General features: G+C 28.2%; 1 protein-coding gene across 1 annotated transcript; it reads left to right on the top strand.

Moving 5' to 3' along the window:
- The first annotated feature begins 10,998 nt into the window (after positions 1-10,998).
- LOC114747444 (uncharacterized) lies at positions 10,999-12,721 on the top strand. Its single transcript, XM_028935775.1, has 2 exons — positions 10,999-11,009; positions 12,056-12,721. The coding sequence occupies exon 2, from the start codon at positions 12,112-12,114 to the stop codon at positions 12,664-12,666; it is 555 nt and encodes a 184-aa protein (XP_028791608.1). The 5' UTR covers positions 10,999-11,009; positions 12,056-12,111; the 3' UTR covers positions 12,667-12,721.
- Positions 12,722-24,369: the final 11,648 nt, after the last annotated feature.

Below are 24,369 nucleotides of genomic sequence, written 5' to 3' on the forward strand. Positions count from 1 at the left end.
AGGAGGCTCAAGCAAAGGGAAGCTCAGAAAAATTCTAATTTTATATACAAGATGCAAATGTCCTAAAAATCTATACGAAAATTAAATTAAACTAAATGAATGCAGATACAATTTTTTAGGGGCATTTTTTTAGAAGAAAAAATTAAAATGATAAATGAAGAAAATTAACCAGAGAGCAAAAAAAATTAATAAGTAAAAATGAGAAATTTCTCTTCAGATACGGTAGAGGGAACAATTTAGGATTTGCATAGATTTAACTTTCATAGCTTAAATCAATTAATTAGACCAAAGAAAAGTGATAAGAGAGTGGAATTAATAAGTTTAATTACCTATTTGAAACAAAGGAAACCTTCAACTTCAAAAACTTTGAACTATTAGAGAACTCACAACGGTATAAGATTGGCTAATTAAGCTTATTAAAACCAATGAAAATAATTCAAATTAATTATGAAACTTATGCTTAAAATTATCCAATCAAATAACTAGATAATTTACCAACTCAATTAAACAATCAAGAGGTAATAGAACCCAAATATGCAATTCAAACCACATTGATAATTAAATTCATAATAAAAACTCAATTATAAATTCAATTAGCAATGCAAAGGTTCATAAGCATAAATTCCAATAAGTGTCTTAACACAAATAAAATCCAAATATCAATCCAATTCAAGAATCAAAATGATAATCTAGAACTAAATTGTCCTATAAAAATACAACTCAAAATTATTTAAAACTAAATAATCTCAAGTCCTTGAATTAGAAAAATAAATGTAATCTCACACCCTTGTGGTCTTTAAATACTAGCTCAAGACTCTAGCTTACTCCATACTCCTCCCAAATTGTCTTCCAATAAGCTCAAGCTGCCATGAAAATTATCTTTCCCACTCCAAGCCCCATGAAGCTCATGAAACTCACGGTCATAGTCAATGGAGAATGAAAAGTAGAATGATGAATCTATGGGCACATGGAATGGAGGAATTGGTGATGATGACTAACGGGCCTTTTTTGTTTTTGTACGTGGAGTATGAAGGGAGAGGATGTGAATTGATGATGGTGAGAGAGATACTGTTTGGTGAATATGGAATGGAATGAAAGAATTATGAGAGAAGGCGTGAGACTAGAGGAATAGTGGTGAAGGAAGAGATTTCACTTTTTTTTTTTCGGTGGGAGGAATGAAAGGAATATTTTAATGGGAAAAAAAGAGAATTCTTTTGAATCTAAAACTTGAGCCCATTAGTAATTAATCAATCCATTCTGATATTAGCTATTAGATTGTGGTTAAATTTCAAAAAATAATCTTGCACAATTGGATTTTCTATATGTTCTTTCTTAACCTATAAGAATTTAAGAGCATCCATTAATACAGATTATATCCAAATATAATATAATCTATATCAAAATCAAATATTAGATATGCACAAAAATAAGACAAGAAATTGTAAAACTTTGTAAAAATAATTTTTCTAAAAATATGAGACCTGTTTCCAAAGAAATAGGAAAAATTAATTTCAAGCCATAAATAAGAGATCACAAAAAATTTATATTTTCAATCCAAAATCTCAATTTTTATGAAAAATCCAAAAATCAACCAATTAATCCAATAATGCATAAAAATCATTTTAAGTTCAAAATTATCATTTAAATCTTAGATTAATATGAGATAAAATGCATAAAAATTGGGCTTTATCACTCCTCACAATGTGATAAATCAAAATTTCAATTTTTGTTAAAACAGTTGCCTATATTCAATGCTTAATAGTGTCTCAAACAGAATTATCTCTAATAAAAAGATAAATTATCAATATATCTGTGTTATCAGGAGTTTGTTTTCCAATTATGCATTTGAAAAATACCTTGATTGGAGAAGCTCATTTTTTATGATTTTTACGCTCCAAAAGAAATTAGTTATTGGCTTGAGTAGGAGATACCTTTCATACATGCCCCCCAAAAAAAAAAATGAATGATCTACTTTGGAGGGGGGAAAAAACAATAATACTTGGGGTTTTCAATATTTTAAAATGTCTGTTAAAAGCCTTAATTTTTAACTCACTTTTTTTTTGGCGGGGGGGGACTACTTGACTGAACAGCCATGATCATATGTAAATTGAAAATCTAATAATGCTAATTGGAAATTGTAATTTGGATTTGATAATTAAGAATCATGATGTCTTGAATAAAACTAAAAGAGAACATCACATCACAAAACTTTTAACCACCATTATATCAAGTGGGTTGTTTGAGCAAACAAAGGAACATTTCAAACTTGCATATTATGTTCTTATTGGAACTTGAGATTAGCCATTCAAGTTATCTCATTTTCACTTTCTTTCTTATCAAAATTCATCATTGAAATGTCGTTTTCACTTTCATATAGTGCAATTTTAGGTGGAAATATAGGTAACTAATGCTATGATGGTATAAAGCAGTGTCTTTCCATTGTCAGTATTGTTATGCCACTTAGTCTACTAAAACTCAACTTCCCTCAGTAGACACAACCCTTCTAATTATATTTATTTCACATATATGAAAATCAAAAATAAAATTCCTAATCACTAATTTAAGAAATGTGAGTCATTACTACTCGCACTAATATAATCAATGGATTTTGTCAACGGTTAGTTACCCTAATGGTAATGCTACCCGTTATGTTTAGATGAGGTCCCAAACTTAAACCCACCATTGACATATTTGTGTACATACGTGTGTTTAATTGTATCAAGTCAAAAAAAAAATCAATGAGTTTTTATTCATCTTATGAAGCCGCTTACTCAAGGGTTAATTGAATTAATCACCCTACTATATACAACACAACACAACCTAAATTATATTTATTTTACATACATAACTAAAAAAATCAAATTCCTAATCACTTGTTTAACATATAGGAGTAATTTGCGCTATATAACTAAAAAGATTCCCTTGCGGATAGTTATGAGTTGAAGAACTAAGTTAAACTAATTTGCACGCATTTATAAGTATTCATCTGGTCCTTAATATAGGTCATATTTAATTAATTTGATTAGATTAAAAACGTTAAGCAAGTTTGTTAATTGTAAGAAATATGACTTTTTTTTTTCTAAAACATCATAATCATCTTTCTTAATACTCTTTCTCCTTTACTTACTTGATTATGGTTGAGGGAGTATCCATAAGAGTAATTTAAAAAAAAATTGATAAATATGATAAATAGGTCATATATTTAGGACCAAAATTAACTTAACAATTAGATCTTGTATTAAGGACAAGAAGAGTAATACATTTTTTTTTTTGGGTCAAGAGCATTAAGTAACACAATTTGTTACATATTTTGCACTTTGTATAAATAATGATTTGACTGGGATGAGTAAAATTAAATAACAAGAAAATTATAGAATACATATAGCAATCCAATAACTTTTCTATGCACTGAAAAACTTTGATTAATTTCTTCCATTAATTATCGAGCATATTTAAGTGTTACTCTCAACTTTTGAAATCTTATCATATGCTCATATCTGTACAAATATGGGGTTTAAAATCACATGAAGAGTTAATTAATGAACACATGAATTGTGATATACTACTTTCCATTCTTAATATAAGACATAGTTTGATATTTAATTTAGTTCTGAATATAATATCCCAATTTAATTTACCTATCATATTTATTTATTTTTAAAGTAGTCTTTATAGTTGTTGCACATATTAAATATTTCTTAAAATGGTAGTTTTAGCTAATACACATGATTAACAAAGATATTTTAAAAAGGACAACACCTATTTATTACAAATGACTAACTTAACTAAATTTTTTTAAATCTACTTAAATTAATTAACTAGCTATTATATTAAATATTTGGGCTAGTATAATTCATGGTGCGACATGAGAGAATTAAGCACTGCCACAAAGGATTCATAGAGAATGATTTTATGTTTAACAAGGGAAACAATGCAACCGTAATAAGAAAACACCAAGTAGTGGAGTTATAGGAAAATAAAATTAATAAGAAAAATACTAAGGCGCTTTACCCTACAAGTTCCTATAGATTTTACATTTTGAATTTTTTTATAAATTTTATATTTTAAAATACAACATATAAAGCGCGCATATAGAAATCATAACATTTATAAGTTGCAGATAATACAATTTACTTCTCAACGTAAAATATTCCCTTATTAAGAAAGTTTCTTTTAATTCTAGAACATCAGTTCATTTTTTCTTTCAAATTTATAATTTTATTTCTAAACTCTTCGCATGGATATCAAATATTCAACGATTTTTCATCTAAGAATCAATTTCCAATGCAAATGATTAAAAGTAATATTTTAGCACAATCAATGTACATTTTTTTTATAAATAATTAACTTAAATAATTTTCTTAATTTTTACAAATTAAGTATCTGACTCAATTTAAAATCGAAAAGAGCACACATTACATTGAAAAGGGTAAAGTAGTATCTAGTACTATGATCTTATTTATGGTGCACCCGGCATAACAATTTTATTTTTTCAGTTATATCAAACATCTTAACTTGATTTATGGTTTAGTGTGCTGATACACTATTTAATATTAAGGTGTTGAATGCTACTTCACGCTATTGCAAATAGTAAGTTTTTTCTTTTATATAGAAATATCCATAAGTGGAAATAAATAATGGTAGAGGAGTAAAAGCAGAATATAAGATGGCACCAATAATTCTGAGGCAAAAATCGAACAAAAATGTACCATTCATGGCGCACATCAACGTGAACAAGTTTTAAGCCATTACCTGTTTTGTTTTAATTATTGTTTTTCCACGTTATTTTGTCGTTTGTATGAACATTTTTAATATATTACAATTACATTATATCATGGCTTCACTGTTTATATGGTATTTATATTGTTGAATCCATATAAATCCAAGATAGGTCGCCATAAATTGAGAAATGTGGTTTTGTCAACCCTCGTGGAGGCACCGACTATACACAATCCCTTGATTTACGAAACACACTTTGACTGAAATTATCTTAATTCATGTATCAAACTATTAAATAATAGTAAAGGATAAAAATCTTTTTTAAAATAAAAAAGTTCCAATGTTGTTTTTGATATATATAAAATAATGCTTTGAAATTAAAAATAATAACCTACATACATATGATATGAAATTGACAGATGCCACTCTGCATAAGGTGCCAATAGAGAGGATTACATTTGGAACTTAACTATTTTAATGATTATATTTTGATGCATGTAAAATTAAAGCTAGGGCATCCATGTTGCAAGTTTAAATTATTGTCAGTAAAATTTGATGTATCAACATGAGTATATATGTTACTAAGCAGATAATAAATGTAGGAGTTAAATAATTAATTTATAAAGATTAAAAAAATCAGATGAATTTATTACTTATAAAAAATATGTATTGGTTCCTCTAAGATATCCCTTTAATTATTTTTAATGAAAGGTACCTCATTTGAAACACTTTTTCAATATGTGTAATCAACAAGGATAGTTTAAGAAAAAAATTACAAATTTAGGAGACAAAGTAAATTACAGTATTACATATAAGATAAAAACAAATCTCTTAATAAGCTCTTACACTTAGGATTGGATGAAATATATTATTATATTCCTCCAGTCCTAATTATAAGACCCAATTAACTTATTTGAGGAGATTAAGGAAGTAAGTTAAGTTGGTTATTTATAATAAATAAGTGTTGTCATTTCTAAAATATCCTTGCTAATTAAGTATATTGACTAAAACTATCATTATTAGAAGGATTATCTTGGAAAAAAATACATAAATATAATAGACAAAATGGATTAGGGTCTTATAATTAGGATCAAATAAAAAGTCAAATGGGGTCTTATAATAAGGACCGGAGGAGTACTAAAATGTAATCCGTATTATTCATAAGTTTAAAATAATATGACTAATTCTTTAGATTACGCACAATCCATCAATGATATAACTTATTCATGAACAATACGTGTAATACATGAGAAAAAGTGTGTTGTATATAATAAAATACATAGGGGAATGGCAATTAAGGTCTAAAATAATAAATTAATGAACTGAAAAACCAATAAGGTCCAATAATGTCCCAAAAAAAAAAAGATCTTAAGTGTGTAGAATTTAAAAGTAAAATTACTTGATAAGCCTATGCTGCAAATTAATTTCCGATGTTTCCATCTCAAAAATTGGAAAGTCCAAAATATTGGTAATTGAGGAAGATATGTGTCATATTCTTGAAACGCAGAGAAATTATCTCCAATGTTTCATTGCGAAAGATGAAAGGGTTGCAAGTTGGTTATTTGAAAAGATAAGTGTCGAATTTACGAAACTAGAAAATAATTATTTAAAGTAATTTCTTTGGGAACACGAGTCAAATTCCCAAATTGTGTGATTGAAGGCTAAGAATATCTATGCAATTTAAGTTCTGCTTTTAAATTATGACCATGACCCCTTAAAGGTCCTTTGGTACTTTTATTATTTCAAGCTTCACTGATTCTTCGATCGGTGGCATTAATTTTGCTCCCTTGAACTTTAAATGTCACTCCCTCTGTATAAAATCTATGAAAAATCGTACTCCCTGCAATTTTTAAGAGATAAGCTGCTTAATTAAATTTGGTGGATAAAAAAGTTAGTATATTAGTTAAAATACTCTCCCGTCACATCATACTATATAGAGAAAATTACAATGATACTCCTCCGGTCCTTATTATAAGACTCCATTTGACTTTTTATTTGGTCCTAATTATAGGACCCCAATCCATTTTTTCTCTTATATTTATGCATTTTTTTTCCAAGATAATCCTTCTAATAATGATAGTTTTAGCCAATATACTTAATTAGCGAGGATATTTTAGGAATAACAACACTTATTTATTATAAATAACCAACTTAACTTACTTCCTTAATCTCCTCAAATAAATCAATTGGGTCTTATAATTAGGACCGGAGGAGTATCTTAATAAAAAAATAATTACTATAAAGCCCCAATAACAAAAACAACATGTAATAACAAATTTCAGAATAAAAAAAACAACTTCTAAACTTATTTTGCAATTAGTTTCCTTCCTTGAGACCTCATTATAATTCTGTGTACTATATAACAGTATATATAATTTGGGAGAAAATTATAAATATGAGCAATAAAGTAAATTAAGGTCTTATATTTAGAAATTAAATCTAACTTTCAACTAACTCGACAATACTATTTACAACTCACAAACAGTACAAACTGAACTTAAATTCCACACAATACATAAGACAACATTTAGTTTGAATATTACCATCCAAGTTGGCATTCTTACTTATCAAAGCCAGTTATTCTCCTGGTCATCAAACATCATAAAAATTGTGTTTTGGAGAGTGGAAGTGAGTGTAGTTTTGGCTTTGGAGCACTTAGGTGAAATATGAAAAACGGAAGAGAAATGGGACCAAGGTGTCTCAATGCATCACATGAAGCCCATTAGCGTCTCCATCTCCAAACATCAACATCTGCACCTGCACCTATTAAATTAGCGTGCCCCACATATTTTTTGGGTGGGGCCATTTTGTTAAATTAACATTCTAATTTCAATTTTCAGCCATCCAATCTGTTTTAGCTTCATCTTCTCTCATCCCAATTATGTATATTTATGGCCCATAGGGTCAACATGATAATTGATAGTAACATTTACTAATCTTTTATTATAAATAATAAAACTTATTAGAAATTTAATGGACTATAGATTGTAGAGCAATCCTATTAGTGTAATTGGGGTCCTTTTTCAAATAAAGTATTTATAAGGGCTGTGAGTATTTGAAAGATTTTTTTCTCCTCCCAAAAATGTTAAAACAAATAATATATTACCTCCAATCTTTAATTTAAGAGCTAGTTAACTGATTTAAGTGGATTAAAAAATTAATTAAGTTATTTTTGTAATAAATAGGTATTATTATTTTTAAAATACCTTTACTAATCATGTGTATTAGCTAAAACTATCATTTAATAAAATTTTTAACATGTATAAGTACTACAAAAATTATCTTAAAAAATAGATAAATATGAGAGACAAAATGAATTATAATCTTATATTTATAACCAAATTTAATATCAAATTAAAATAGAAAGATATCTATACTTTAGCAAAAAAAAATTTATATTAAGGACCAGAAACAGTAGATATATACACTACATATTTTATAGATGTGAGTAATTATAGAACACATTTTGTTAATGCCAAATAACCGACTTATGAATTTTGTTTGGAATAGCATTTATCTGACATTAAACTTTTTTAAAGTGCCACAACTAAAGTTTTGGTTTAAATATCTACAAATTTCGCCAAGAAACTATAAATCAAATCAAGGGGTCTTCAAAATAATTTCGTCTGCTTTGTCTATCTTTCTTTTTTCAATTAGATTATGGGACATGCGTGTGGATAGACCAATAGAGTTTTATGACAAGAAAAAGGCTGCTTTCCAAAATTTATGACTAATGAATCTTCATATAAATCTAAATGTTTTCTATATAATATAAAATTTACGAAAATTGCAATGCATCTATATGTACGTCAGTTATCACTCCTACCTGATTCTACTTGAACTGCATGGTACAATCAGCTACTTCAAAATGTCTTGTTTAAGTGTGATGTTATTATACTTCAGCTCAAAAAAAAGTGTGATGTTATTATACTACCGCAACAGTAAAAGTAAGATATCTTGCCTCTGGCAGTTTTTAATTTATAAGTCAGGTAAATGAAATTAAAAAAAAGATAATAACTTTGGCAGATAAAGAAGATTGAAGTGTCATATTCAAAACTCAATTCAATCCTCAACTAACTATTACATTAGAAATTAGAATCCATACGGACTATGAATTATTAACAAGGTCTTTATCAATATTTCATTTTAATTGTAAAATGATCCAAAGGTCCCCACATATGATCTTGTAGAATTTAAGACAAGATTATTTGTAAATCATGCAAGGCCACTTGGAAGTGTATCTTAGATATTTTACAATTCAAATTGATCATTATTAAGGACATTAGCCTTATTAGCAATAATGCAAATTTGAAGGTCTTAATGTTAAATATATTTGTTATTTGGTCCTTATGGGTTATAAGCAAATGTTCCAATTAATTTAAAATGCTCAGCTATAAAAATGTTTAGTGATAAATTATAGATAAATAATTCGTCGACCATTAAAAGCTTCGGTTAATACAAATTTTGATCTTTCAAATTTGTCTTTGTTTTAGTTTTGATCCCTCAAGTTTTTTTATTTAAACTATTAGTCTCTATAATCTAATAAAAACTTGGACCGTTTTGCCGGGACCAAAACCTATTATTTGAAATTTGAGAGATCAAAACCAAAATAAAAACAAATTTGATGGACCAAAAATTATATTAATCCAAAAAAATTATAATAAAAATTTCTAAATATTTTTAAATCTATAATAATAGTATACTTTGGTTGTTAAATTCTTTAGGACATAATTTTGAACCATATACATGAAATGACACGTTAATGAAATAACGAACTAACGAATAAAAAGGAGTTATCTTGAAAAATTCATAGAGCACTCCAGCTGGCCTAGCTAGGATCAAGTTGGGTAAAGGAGAATGATAATGAAGTTCTAGATGACTGAATTAATGGCAATTAGATTCCTAAAGAATATTTTTTAAAATGCAATTATAAATATTCATTCAGATGATTACAAATTCAGAAATATTAATTGCAGATAAGGTATTTAAATTTCATCTAAATCGATATTTGCCATTCATTGTTTATAAATTTTTTTAAAACCTAACTCTCATTAATTTATTCTTTTGGATTAAACGCCCTACTCCTAGATATAACCTAACTTAATGGCAATATGGGCACATTATTGATAAGACAAATTTATAAATATTAATTACTGTAGAAGTTCTTTTAGATGTGACGCTTTATTCTCTAAATCAGTTCTTCAAGTGAACTCACATAAGCTTAATTTTATCCAAGACTTAAAAAAAAATCAAAAGGATCAAATAAAATTTAATTGAATTCATACGAATTTGTTTATATATATTACATAAATTAAAATGAGGCAACATCATTCTAAACTTATGCTTAAGGTCTTTAAAAAATTTTATATTTTTTATTGATGAATTTATATTTAATAAATAAATTTATAATATGTAATATGAGTCTAACCATTTTCTGACCTGGAAATAAAAATAAAAATTGGAAAAATCAGAGATTCTTCATTTTTTTTCTTTTCAATTATGCCATTAATCAGCGAAAAAGACAGAGCGTTGAAAGTGCCATAGGAAAATTAGAGCTGATGACAAAGCTTGGCCTTAGTCAAAACCAGGTCAGAGACGTAGAAATCATTGTAAAATCTACTCTTTCGGTTCTAAATATAAGACTTTTAAAAATGGAGGAATCCAAATTCTCTTTCCATGTGCAAAATAATTTATTTTTAAATTAATTTTAGAAAATATTCTGCATTTAGAGTTAAAAATCATAAATTTTATAACTATAATAATTAGATTGCAGGAGAAAAGACAGGTAATAAAAATATTTTAATTTCTTATTAACACGACAAGATACGGTAATTTTTAAGATTATTATTAATATTTTATTGTATGGCTTCTTAATTTCAATAAAAAAAATTACACCTAACAACAACTTTTTCAATCCACATGATTAAATTTTTTTAAAAAATTGTAAGAATTTTATTAAAAACATAAGTTATCATGAATAAATTGATGAGTGATATTGAGTAATTATGTGTGATGTATGCCAGACTACATTTTATATTTTTTTTATTAATTCAATCAAATGATTAAAATACCTGGTCCATATATATATATATATATATATATATGAATATATATGGGACACTAAGATGAAGATATGGGTAAAATTTATTTCCTCCCTGTTTGCTAGGCAGTCACAATCATTCACTAATATGTGTCACCAATCATGAGTAGTCCCAATCTTTAAATCCCAACCTAATATTATATATATATATATATATATATATATATATATATAGGGAGAGAGAGAGGTGGTGGTGAGGTGAGGGTCCATAAATAATGAATCAAAAGCCAAAGCTACAGAGAGTGTTGCAATTATTCATATCACCAATTTCATCTCAACCTAAGCTTCAACATCACAATTATTCCTCTAATCCACTCTAAAGCTAACACAATTAAATTAAAATAAACTATGTAAACATCTCCATCAATTAGTAATATTTAATTGAAGTATTTTATATACCAATCATTGACCAACTAAAGTAAGTCCAGTTCAATGATAATTGTGCTTTAAGTATGTCATTTATTACAAAAACAGTTTACACTTGTATTTATATAAAATTCAAATGAATTGAAATGTTTTTTTAATAGATTCATTCAAAAAAAATGCACTGGATATATGTAATATTTGTTAGTATTATGAGATCTTATATGATATTGATGTTGATTTATAACCACTAGATTTTATTGTTGCATATTATGACATTTCCTTTCATTATTACTCTATGACATATGAATAATATAACTAATTACAGATTCATAGAACACGCAGATTAAATCACTAATAACTTATTAGATGATTATAGTTTGATGTTATTAAAATGGCAAAAACATTTATTTAGAACAAATTGAAGTCTCAAACAAAATAAAATGAATAACAACAAGCAAAAATAAAATTTGAGAATCTTTGAATATTTAGTGTCTAATTCTTTGAATGTAATTGCCTTCAATTAAAAAAATACAATGAAGAATATAAATTATTAAAATTAATTTAAATTGAACAGTAAAGAATGAAGATAAATTTTCAAATAAATTCAATAAAGCAAATAAAATGACAAAAATAAATTTTATAATATCATCCGCGGTTGGTTCCATTGAAGGGAACTCAGTTCAAGAAAGTGTACGAAAAGGTAGATTTCGTAATAAAATTAAGAATAACACGGTTTAAAAATGTCTTTTAAAAAAAAAAAAAAAAAGGTCCCATTTTAGGTCTCTCTCTCCTTCCATATATCTTCGTTCATTCTCAAACTAATTCCTCTCTCCCCCTCTCTCACTATCTTCTCTCTCTATGAGTAGTGAGATACCCCTACTTGCTCTAAAGAAGAAGAAGAAGAGGCAGGGAATAAGGAACAAGGCATGAAAAGCACCCTACGGTGTTGCATCTCTTGCATTCTCCCCTGCGGAGCTCTCGATGTGATCCGTATCGTTCATTCCAACGGCCGCGTCGAGGAGCTCACCGGCTCCGTCAAGGCCTCCGACATCATGAAGGCTCACCCTAAGCACGTCCTCAAAAAACCTTCCTCTTCCTCCACCTCCGCCGCCGCTTCCGCCTCCTCCGACGGCGTCGTCCCTCGCATCGTCATCGTCCCTCCCGACGCCGACCTCCAGCGCGGCAAGATTTACTTCCTCATGCCTCTCCCTTCGTCGTCCGCGCCTCCGATACCGGAGAACAACCGGCCGAGGTCGTCTTCGTCTTCGTCGTCTTCAGCGACGGCGAGGAGCAAAAAGAGGAAAGAGCACAGACAGAAAACAATCTGTAATAGTCGTACCGGTAATTTGCTTGCCTCCTCCGATCGTTACTTGAACGATATACTGTCGGAGAAGCTCTCGACGCAGCGAGACCGAAGACGAGGACGCGTCGCTGTGTGGAGGCCTCACTTAGAGAGCATTTCAGAGTCAAATACCGATTGATCTGTAACGAGAGAGCCACGTACGGTTCTTCAATATATATTAATTTGTTCGAAAATCTCTCTGCTTAATTTGCTCTGATGAGGCATCTTCTTCTTCGTCTGTAATTAAATTCACATATTTTTAGAACTCAAATTATACTTCTCTCAATCCATTTTTGAATTTACAGACAACAGTTCTGTTTTTCTCCTCTGCTTCTTCCTCCTCCTCCCCCCCTGTTTTCACCTCTGCTACTGCAACTGAGTACTCAGTTTTATAATAAGTCGAATTAACAAGTACAAAAATACTTAGGGTTTTGAAGTTGCCATCGGGTTTCCGATAGATCATCTGAATCTTCTTATAACCATTGAGCTTCCATGATCATTCTCAGGGTTTTTGACTTTTTTCTTGTTCAATACAGTGGAGTCCCCGGGCCGGGAGATAAGAGAGATTCTTTGACGGAAAATGATAACTAACCATCCAATTATTATTATAATGTTTAATTTGAATGTGTAGCCTCATTTTTCTAGCTTATAGATATGGGTTGAGTTTATTATTGTAATCTTAAATAACAATATACTCATTCATTTCTTAACATAGGAATTAGTTTAAAAGTTAATATTAATTTTATGTATAAGACCTATTTCATCTACTTATTAATTTTTTTCACAAATTAATCCTATTGATCAATAATAATTAAGTAGGAGATAGAATATTTTTGACTTAATTTCAACCAAAAATATTATATTTTTAATTAGAGGGGTAACATTAATAACTTAAGTTATGGGGGGGATCAAACCCATAACTTTTTCTATATATATGAAAAATTAGGTTGAGTTAGGCTCCAAAATTCACTTAAAACATGTTTTAAGGTTCAAAGAGCGTTTAGTAGGAAACTCATAACTTTATAAGTTATAAACTGACTCCTTAATAAGTAAATTAATTTTTGTTGATAGGTCACAACTTTAATCAGGTAGAATTTACATGAATACAGATAATTTATTAATTATTAATTTTATAAAAGAAGAGGTGCTACTTTCCACAAATGAATTGTTTAAATATCAGCTTTTGTGGTTGTTAAAAAATGAAAGTACAAAACAATTTAAGCAACTTGTAGTTATAATACTGACGATAACAGATCTAGTGAAAAAAAAAAAAGTGGGTGATAATTATGTGATTTTTGAGAAAAAGGCATAATAAATAAAGCAAAAAGCATGACATGGATGAATGAATGGGGTTGTGATTAGCTGTGGTGACTTTAATTGATGTGAAAGAGTGAGTACATGAGGAATGGAGAGATCCTACTTTGCACTGTGCAATGCTTAGAGCACTATCTGGGAAAAATTCCGTATGACGGATAGTGATTGCGACGTGATCGATGTTATGTGTTGCAGGCAAAAATGATCTCTCCTCAATTATTGACAACAAGAATAATCTTTATCATCAATTTTGGTTCTTTACTTGCACCTCAAAAACATGATTACGTGAATTTATGTTGACAGAAATGATTTTATCTCAAAAAATTTATTTTAATTTGTTAACTTTAAAATCATGTCAAATATTTTTTTTTTCCTATCTAGGGCTTTGTAAGGCTAAGAAGTAAGAAAAATCACAAAAAAAACCATGAAAATTACACAATTGTAAATTAGATATTTTGTCAAAAAAATTTTGTCATTTGCTATTTCATTTTTGTTAAAACCTATACGATTTTTGTAATGGATCCTGATTTGTAATTTTGCAATTTTTATGATTTTTTTTTGTGATTCCTTGGAGAAGTTATCACTAAAAAAAAAAGGAGTACATTGGTCAAAGTTGGTCAAAATGCCCATTTTGATATTGATATGCAAGTTGAGAATTTTGTAAAGCTAAGTGACGAATATGTAAACAAAAAGTCGTGTAGTTTTTATAATTTGAGATTTTACTTGCATTTTTAAACGGTTATTGGGTCAAACTTAAAATGTTTGTGTTGATAAATGCTCATTGAAAAATTTGGAAGGTTAAACTAAAAGGCTGTCTCGGGTCCTTTTTAATCAAGAATCTTTTTCATATCCTTTCTTTTTTTAATTATTATTCACATACATGTTTATGTTAGAGGCAATTCAATTTAAAATATAGCGAGACACTAAATGTGGACAGGAGATATTTTTGAAATCAATGTCCAAATCAAAGTTAGGTTAAAGTAATTAATTATGTCTACAGATTGAAAATGTTAGAATAATGAATGTAAAAAATATCTTAGTTCACCAAAAACAAATCTTAATTCAGAAAAATTATAATTGAACTTTTAAAATTTTAACTTTTCGAGATTTGCAAACTACAAGCATTTTGAAAAGGAAAAATTCTAAAAAAGTGACTGTTGCATTTCAAAATGATAAATTAGTATTGGTTACTACACTTATAAAAAAATAACTACACTTACAAAGCAAATAACAACATATTTTTGTTGTAATTCCTGATTTGTCATTTTAAAATTCAACAGTCACTTTTTTGGGATTTTCTCTTTTGAAAATTCACTTTATTTAGACATAAGAGGAGATGGAGCAAGGGAATTCCCTCCAATTTACTTAATTAATTTAGATAAATTAGAAAAATTAAATAAATTAGTTAATTATAATAAATATAATATGATCTCAATAAAATATTTCTATATATATAACATTAAATTATATATGAATTTATAAATTATGTAAATTAGTTTGAAAATTTTGATAGATATAAGAAAAAAATTAATTAAAGTCTTACATTTAAAATCAAATTTAATATCTCAACTAACACGTATAATACAAATAAAGTGAAATACCTCTTTATTAATATTTATAAGTCATTTGTAGAAAAAGAATGTGTTCTCAATATAAGTCATTTATAAGTTAATGAATGAGCTTTTTTTAATTTTATTCCTATTGATTTGAATAAGTGGAGAAAATACGAAACATGTTCTTTAAATATCCTTTATTAATAGGCGTAGGTGAAAAATTATCAATTTAGTGTATTTTTTTAATTTTCGAATTCAGGATGCAAGTGATTTAAACACGGCGGTAGAATTGAAACGCTGTGGCGCGGACGTTTGTTAGAGGAAAACGATGGAGTTCGTCGGTGCAAGTCATTCATATTTCTGAAAGGAAAGAACATGACATAAGGATTCCATCACTTTCCCTGCCTTCCTTGCTTCTTTCCCTTTCTTATCACTACATCATCACCGTGATATTTATTGTTTGTCATTTGTGGGGAAAATTTTTTTTTTTATTACTTGCATCTTTTTAATACTTTATTTCTAATTTTATCTCTATTAATTATACTAAAGATAAAAAAGAAATGTATAAAAATATACACTAGTATTTAATACTTTTCTTAACAAAAAAATAAAAAAATTTATCTATTTAATACGAATACTACTTTTTAAATAGAAAAAATAGCAAATAAAGACTCCCGATATGTGAAATTATGATCTGAGACTCTTAATTTGAAAAATAGCAAATAAAGACCCAGTTTTATATTGTAAATATGAAATTTTGGTGAAATATCTGAAATACCTCTAAGTTAAATGACAAGTTAATTATAGGAAATGACAAATTCACTTTAGTAAATAACAACTTTAATAGACCAAATCACAACTTGGTTGAGGGTATACCAAATGACAAGTTGACTATAGAAAATGACAAGTTCACTTTAGCGAATGACAATTTCAGTAGATCAAACCACAATTTAACTGAAAAATATTTCAGACATTTTATTAAGATTTTATATTTGTAATATGTGATCGAGTCTTTATTTGCTATTTTTTCTTTTAAATATATGAGAAGTTTTTGCAAGTGACAAATGGCTTTAATTCCTCAACTCACCTTTTTCTCTCCTCTTTTTTAATTTTTAAAATTTTGGCTTTTTAGAAAAGAAATTATTTTGAGGGGCCCCCAAAGCAGGAGGATAAATTCATCCATCTCTTTGCAGTGCAGATCCCCAGTGTCCCCCCACCCCTAAATGATGGAAAGTTTAGAATAATAACATCTGAAAAAAAAATTAAATAAATAAAAAGTCCGGACAGGAATGTATATAATTCATCCTCATATTCCCCAACGTTTCCATCTTCTTTTATCTAGAATTTTTCTAGTGCCGAGGAAAAAATAATAAGTTCTTTTTCTAGACTAATTCTTTTCAAATATTAAATAGGTAAAATTAATAAGATATAAATATAAATTTTTAAAATATTATTAATATCAAGTTTTTCACAAAATATTCATATGTTATAGGAAGTTAGGAACGTTTCTTTTTCTCACACTCTCCCTAAACTACTTGGGTCAAATTCTAATTAATTATTAATTATAATTATTTAATTCGAAATAATAAAAGAGATCCTGCAGAAAGAAGAAAGTGATTGAAAATTGTAAAATGATTATAGATATAGTTTTTGGTTTCTTGTAATACATAATTTTGATTTCAAATGATTTAATTTATACCATTATTTATCTAGATAAATTTGATATTATTCGTTGTGTCACATCTGAAAAAAAAATACCGAACTTTTTTAATAAAATAAAATAAAATAAAAACGGAGATAACTTTGAGTTAGAAGAGATGGAGGGTCCCTACCATGCTTTCCACTATATGAGCTTCTTAATAATATAGACTGTTGAATGGGATGTGATCACTTTTTTTTCCTCAAATAAATAACCCACTTTATTTAAAGTACATTTATTTTTTAAAAAAAAAAGCATACTAATTTAGTCATGAACAACTAAATCTACAAGTGAGCTTTACTTGGCAAAGTAAGATCTCATTCAGGTATGAATAGATGACAAACCAAGAGATCTTAATCCATAAAATTTTGATTCCCTAATCCCTTTTTAGTTTTTATATATTCCTTACCTAAGCTTCTCATTCAAGTATTTTGTCTTTTAAAAAAATAAATTAAAAAAGTTTTGTGTAATTTTTTTTAAATTTTTTTAAAAAATAGTTCCTCTCTTTGCAATCCATGGTTTGGTTCTTTCTTTCTTTCTTTCTTTTTGGGAAGCGGATTTCCAAAAGCTACAGGCCTACAGTAAAAATAAAAATAAAATCGATATTGCACTTGTGCATACGTGATGATAATTTTCCAAAACAAAAAATACATACTATTTATTATTAAAAGGTGATTTTTTTAAAAAAAATCTAAACTATGCAACTGCATTCAAATTATTTTTTCATGAAAATTACATATTTTCCGATCGTAATAAAAAATAATAAAATGAAAAAAAGATATAAGAATGTGATATTAAATTATGTTTTAAACTGTAACCTTTATATGTCTACAAATTTTGAACAAAGATCAAAAGAACATTTAGAATATGTACACAGTACAAGAAAAAAATTGTGAGGCAACATAAAGTCCATGAAGCGATTCGAAATGAATTTTGCATTTTAAATGAAAGATTAAATAATATGTGTGTGCAATATATACACACACATATAGTTCAAACAATCTGCATTAAATAATATATTATTTCCAGTTCTAGTTATAAAATTTTATTTATAATCTATAAATAAGTTCTTATAATAAGAAGAGGAGGAAGTAGTAGAAATTAAATAACAAATTTATATTTAAAATTAAAATAAGATGAAGATATTGATAAAGCCACGATGGAATTGAGGAAAGCATGAGAAGAGTGACATACTGAAGAGCACAGTTTGACTTTGAAGTATTGGTTTGAAGATAGGAGAAACATTTAGCATTGAGCTCTCTGGTCAAAAAAACATTGAGTTTCAAATGCTCCCTCTCTCTCTCCCCTCAATCTCTGAACTAATTCTGATCCGCCTGTTCATATATATATATATATATATATATATAGAGAGAGAGAGAGATATGTATGAAAGGCCTTGCTTGCTTGACAAGTGCATTGACATGAAGTTCAACAAATACGTAAATGAACTCAGCAATCATCACTCTGCTTTCAATCTTGGCAGTTCGTACTTGCTTCCCTCTGATAAAAGATGACATCAACTCTGCACACTTTCAAAGCAACCTAACAAAACAGCTCTCATGTCTCTTCTTATTTGATGTCAATTTTGATTCCTTAACTGTCATACGGAACACAGATTCTTGCTCAGCGGGAGCGTGTGCTTTCACTTCCTTTTAACCTTCCCTCCATTTATACATCCAAAAAGTTAAGGTGCAAGTTTGGTTATTAAAGTTTCTGCTCCAATGTTGTTTTAGAAGTTTGCTTGAATTTAATATTCCCCGAAAATTTCAAAAGGCAGCTATATTGTGTCATCCAAGAAGAAAACTAATTAACGTTAACTGTTAGATATTGATTATTAATATTTTTAATAGTAAGGGAGAATATTATTCCATTTAATATTTTAATGGCAACTTTGAATCTAAAAAAATTTGAATGACAACAATATTTTTAAGTAAAAACTTTCAAGATAAATTTACATCTTAACTTATATATATATAAAAAAGTAAAAGGTCTAGTTTTATTTCAAAAATTTTCACATAAAAATTGTGGGTATCTAATTCTAAATTTTTTTAGGATTAATATTTTTTTAGTACTGTCACCCCATGCATGTTGTTAAATACGTTAATTGTCAATGTTTGGTTTTTAACGGTCAAGTTAGTTTTCTAACTGTGAGATGAATTTGCTCCTTTTTACTACATTCATGGAAATATCAATCATGAAAAAGCTTTTGGATACTTTCAGATCCTATGTGAAAACTTTTGAATGAAAATTGGACATTAACCCCGTAAAAAAACAAATAAGAAAAAAAAGGGGAATTTGGGGTCAAGAACATTCCAAACATGATTTTCTTACTTATACAACTTGAATTTGGAGTAGAACCTAGAAAGAGTAACAAGATTTTTAACATTCTATTGAACAATTGACCATTGCTAAATCAGGCTTTATATGATATTTCAATATTCACTTTTACATATATACGTGTTTTTTTTTTGGTGTTATAACTTAGTAAAACTCCCCTTTTTGGACTCTACTCAAGATTAGCAGGTAGGCAGAAATATTATATACTACGACCAGTTAATTAATTTAAAGATATTAAGAAAGTTATTAAGGTAGTTTAAAGTATCTATATTTGTCATTTTTCTCCAAATCAATTCGTCTCTCTTATAAGTTAATATATAATCTAACAATATATATAATTATTTTAGAGAGAGATCATGTAACATATATTATAATAAAATAATTTAGTAATTTTTTTAAATTTTTTTAAATTAATCAACTGAGTTTTATATTGAAAACTAAAGATCGTATATATTTGCACACATGTGTGTACAACATTGATGTATTGTGTTGAAAGTTAGGTATGAAGCAATGAAAAAAATGAAAACAAAGAAGCTAAAGTCATGTAATGATATTAAAATTATTAAGATGTTAAGTATGAAAAGATTTAATTTGGCATGAAAAGAAGTAAAAGATTTTCACATAAGATAAATTAATCTTAAAAAGAGATCTCTTGATAGAAAAAACACATAACCCGAATATTTTGAGTTAAGAATTACTAGAGTAAAGCCTTTTTACAAGTAATACACCCTATAATATGGCTCATTAAAATATTAAATTCAAAATCATGGGCCTATTTCTATATAAAATATTAAAATAGTCAATATTTTATAGGTTATTGCAATATGGTAATGCTTGTTTTAATTTTTTTTTCTTTTAGGATTCATTTGGTATGAGAAAAATGAGAGGAGTAGAGGGATAGGAAAATTTCGATAAACTTGATTTAAAAAATTAAAAAAATTACATTAAAAGTTTTTAATTAATTCTTATTACTCTTTTATATTACATCTTCTCTTAAAATCTATTTTTTTTTTAAATTTTTTAAATTAAACTTATTAAAATTTTTTCTTATCTGTCTTTCTATGCACTTTATCCATATCCTTAGGCTTTTGGTAGAAAGGACATTTTCCTAGCCCCATCCCATAAAAGAGAAAAAGACTTGTTAAACTTGTCAAGGCTTTCCGTCAAGATACAGTGTCAAATCAAATGATAATATTTCTTCCAAGTGTCCTGTGAAAGCATAGAGAGCAAACTTTATGTTGCTGGTTTTCAATATACTCTTCGCCCCGACAATTTCATTCCTCTATCTTTACCTCTCACATCTTGCTTCAGGAGATGGGGGAAAAATCAAGTTTTTTTTGCGCGCGCCACGTATTGGTCAAACGAAGTTTGCGAAACAGAGAAGAGAAAATTACACTCAATTCCAAATAAGAGATTTTATTATTGCAAGATGCCTTAAAATGTTTAAACTGATCTTATGTGTCAAGAGACTTATGAGTAAGAGATTGCAATTATGAATTGATCATATTGCCTTTAGTATCCTCCCTTGTTAATTCCAACTCTTTTACTTCTCAATCACACCTATATAGATCACTACTCGGTGTTGTATATTGACTTGTCAATTGAGCCATGCATACTAAGTTATAAGTGCATGTCCTTTCACTTACAATTTTGCAGTCATACAATTGATAAATAAAAGAGTTGGAATTGATAAGGAAGGGTGATAAGATGGTTGATTCAAAATTACAATATCAAGCCCACATGTTTCTTGACACTTGAGATTAATTTAAAGGAGAATTCCAATCAGAGTCTAAGGATCAGATTTAATTACTTTAAAGTCTATTGATAAGTAAAGAGTAAGCAATAACAGTTTTCAAACAGAAAATAACAACAGGTTTAGACTGATCACGTGTTATTAGGACTTTTTAGTAATTAATTTTTTTTAAGGCTTCTTGGTAATTTTCCCTTAATTTAAATATTCAAAGGACCTTGCAACAATAAAATCTCTTATTAAGAACCTCAGTGTAATTTTACCAACAAAGCCAAGGTTATTGAACTTGCATTGAAAGATTTCATTCATTGGACTAGAGGGTACCATTGGAGTTGTATTAATCAATCCTTATGTGATTGCAGTTAAGATGCACATTACAGGCTGATCCTAATTTATGCTATCTGAATTGATTTTAAATGGTGAGAAGATTCAATTTAATTAATTTTTTGTTTTAAATAATTTTTATTTTAATAAATACCTGATTTAAAATAAAAATAATCTTATGAGACTTTAAAACAAATAAATTTATCATTAAAGTTTTTTAAATTTGAACCATACCATATTTTAAATAGACCAGAATTCATTACAGCAATGAGCACATGTGGTGATGAGCACTAAATGAAGACCTTTTTATTTTTTTTATAAGGTGTTTATTATGAAATAAGTTAAAATGATATGTGTAAATTGAACCTCTATATATATGTTAGAAGATAAACTCGACATCATCATGAGATTTAGAAAGGTTTAAATTTCAGCCATTAAAATATTAACCAAGGGTTAGAGAAAGGAAGAGGAAGAAAAAGGAAGAGAAGGGAAAAAACAAGAAGTTCCGAACGAGAGATCTAGTACAATCAAAGCAAAACAGAAAAACATATACACACTATAGGATGGACCCTCTTGCTTTGGCGAGCACTAATGATGTCCAACTTCATATTATTATTATTTGTTTTGGCCGGCATCAAGCTTCATATTATTCTTCTGGTTCTAAATATAAGACTCTTTTTATAGTGTAACTTATACTATAAAAAGACTTTTATATTTAGGACCGAAAGAGTATTATTTTGCTTTTGCGATTATTGGTTCAAATTCCCCGGGGTAAAGTTGGCAAAAAAAAATCGCCCGGGGGTAAAAAATGGAATGCATTCTAACTAATTCTCACATCTTGAACCTAAGGATCCCTTGCTGAGACAACTGTGTGACGTCCCTATCTTGGAAATTAATACCCTCACGCCTTCATATTTAAATCGAACTACATTGTGGGTCCTGATGAACTGTGATATACATGACACATATAACGTGACCTTTTATAAATTTGCACATCATGTATAGATATATAAATTGCTGTTATATGAAGAGACAACTTAGCAAAAGCGTGGTTTGCCAAAACTTGGGGCTCAATTGGCAAATCACGCCTCTCTTAAATGGGGAAGTTGTAACTTCTAACTTTCCCATGGGAGATTGTAGGTTAGGATTAAAATTTATTAAAAAAAAAACATGGTTTGATCGTAATTGAACCATTTAGACACATCAGCTTAAGGTTATGTCTTGACTTATTCAACCCAAACAATATATCTACTTACACTAAAGATTTCTTGAAATCTAATTGTTTTCTAGAATTAATTTTTTTTTATATATTTCATGTGGTATATTGTTTGGATGATCTTTATGGATGTTTTATGATTTCAATTTTTTTAATATACTTCAGAATTTCAAAATTGGGTTGTTGACTTGATATCATGCAAAAATGATGGATAGTTATTAAGTTCATATAATTTAAAAATAATTATTGATCCCAATATTAATTCTATAAGAAATGCAGTTTGAATTATTACAATTATATTTTTGTTGTTGAATAAAATTATCTTTTTTCCCGTATTGTTTAATGTTTTTGGGAAAAAAAAAAATCTTCTCATATTGAAGCCAAACTAGGCCTAAACACTTAGGCATCGGGCTAGCCCGAACATGCTTTTAAATCCATCACAAAGTAGAAAGTCCAAGTTCAGTATTGTTGTGGAAAAAAGGCCCAGGTAAAATATGACAAGAGGTGAAGCTAAAATCGAAGTGCTAAATAGGAACAGGGTTTACAATTAATTCTCTCCCGTCAATGTGAGTTGAGTCTGGCAGAATTAGTTAATTCTTCGTAACATGACAAACTAGAGTTTGAATCCTTACTGAGAGAAGAATCTACATTTAGTAATTAATAGTATTTCGAATAAGATTGTTTCTAATAAAATGGTACTCATGCACAGAGAGAGGGGAAAAAAAAAAAAATTCTCTTCAGTCACTTGTTCTTTTCACTACATTGAAGTCTCCACTCATTTCTTCCATTATACCAACTTGGTTTTTTGTTCTTTTCATTACTCCAAGGTGTGTGTGTGTCCATTGGTGGATTTAAAATTGGCCAACAAGGGTACGGTCCTCCCCCTCATGAAATAATTTTTTGGTAAAATATTATAATAATTGAAGTTAAAAAAAGAATATTACATGTTGAAGAATCTTGCCCCCAAGCTTTGACAAAAGGGGAAAAAATTTGGAAGAATTATAATGAGGTCCCAGAAAAAATAATAATTACAAAACATGTCCTAAAAGTTATCATTTTATATTCTGAAACTTGTCATTGTTTAAGTTGCTATTGAGATTTTTTAGTTGTTATTTTCTTTTTTTTTGGGATCTTATTGTAATTCTCCTAAAAAAATTTCCTACCAAACAAATTATTCTTGGATTAATTCATCATCATATGTGTTATTTGTTCATCTTATACATCATTGCTAAAAAGAAAAATTTTGCCATGTATATGAATCAATGTTGTTTTGGTCGTGAGATCTTTTCATCTCCCCTTTTCAAGCTTAAGCTCATCAACACAGACAACCCGTGTGTGTGATACACTTTTAGTACCTGGCCTTTTCCCCCCTCAAATGGGGAAAAAAAAGGACATGATTATTGATTAAAAAAATTGAACTTATACCCTCCCCAAAAAAAAAAACTAAAAAGAAAACCATGATAATTATAAGCGAATGTTTAAATATTTTTAATCACACTCCAAAAGTGATATTTATATTATATAGGGTGTATTTCTAAACTAATGCTCATAAATGTCGTCAGTTTAGATGCATAACCAGAGAAGTTGAGTAAAACAATATAATCTTGCTTAATTCATTTCAAAAAGGTGAAATTAGATTCGAAAACAAA

This window comes from Neltuma alba, unplaced genomic scaffold, assembly GCF_004799145.2.
Source record: "Neltuma alba isolate B1F8T4 unplaced genomic scaffold, ASM479914v2 tig00005313_pilon, whole genome shotgun sequence".
Taxonomy (NCBI): Eukaryota; Viridiplantae; Streptophyta; class Magnoliopsida; order Fabales; family Fabaceae; genus Neltuma; species Neltuma alba.

What these genes read in the sequence shown, in the direction of transcription:
- LOC114747444 (XM_028935775.1), top strand. Translation starts at nt 12,112, where the DNA reads ATGAAAAGCACCCTACGGTGTTGCATCTCTTGCATTCTCCCCTGCGGA.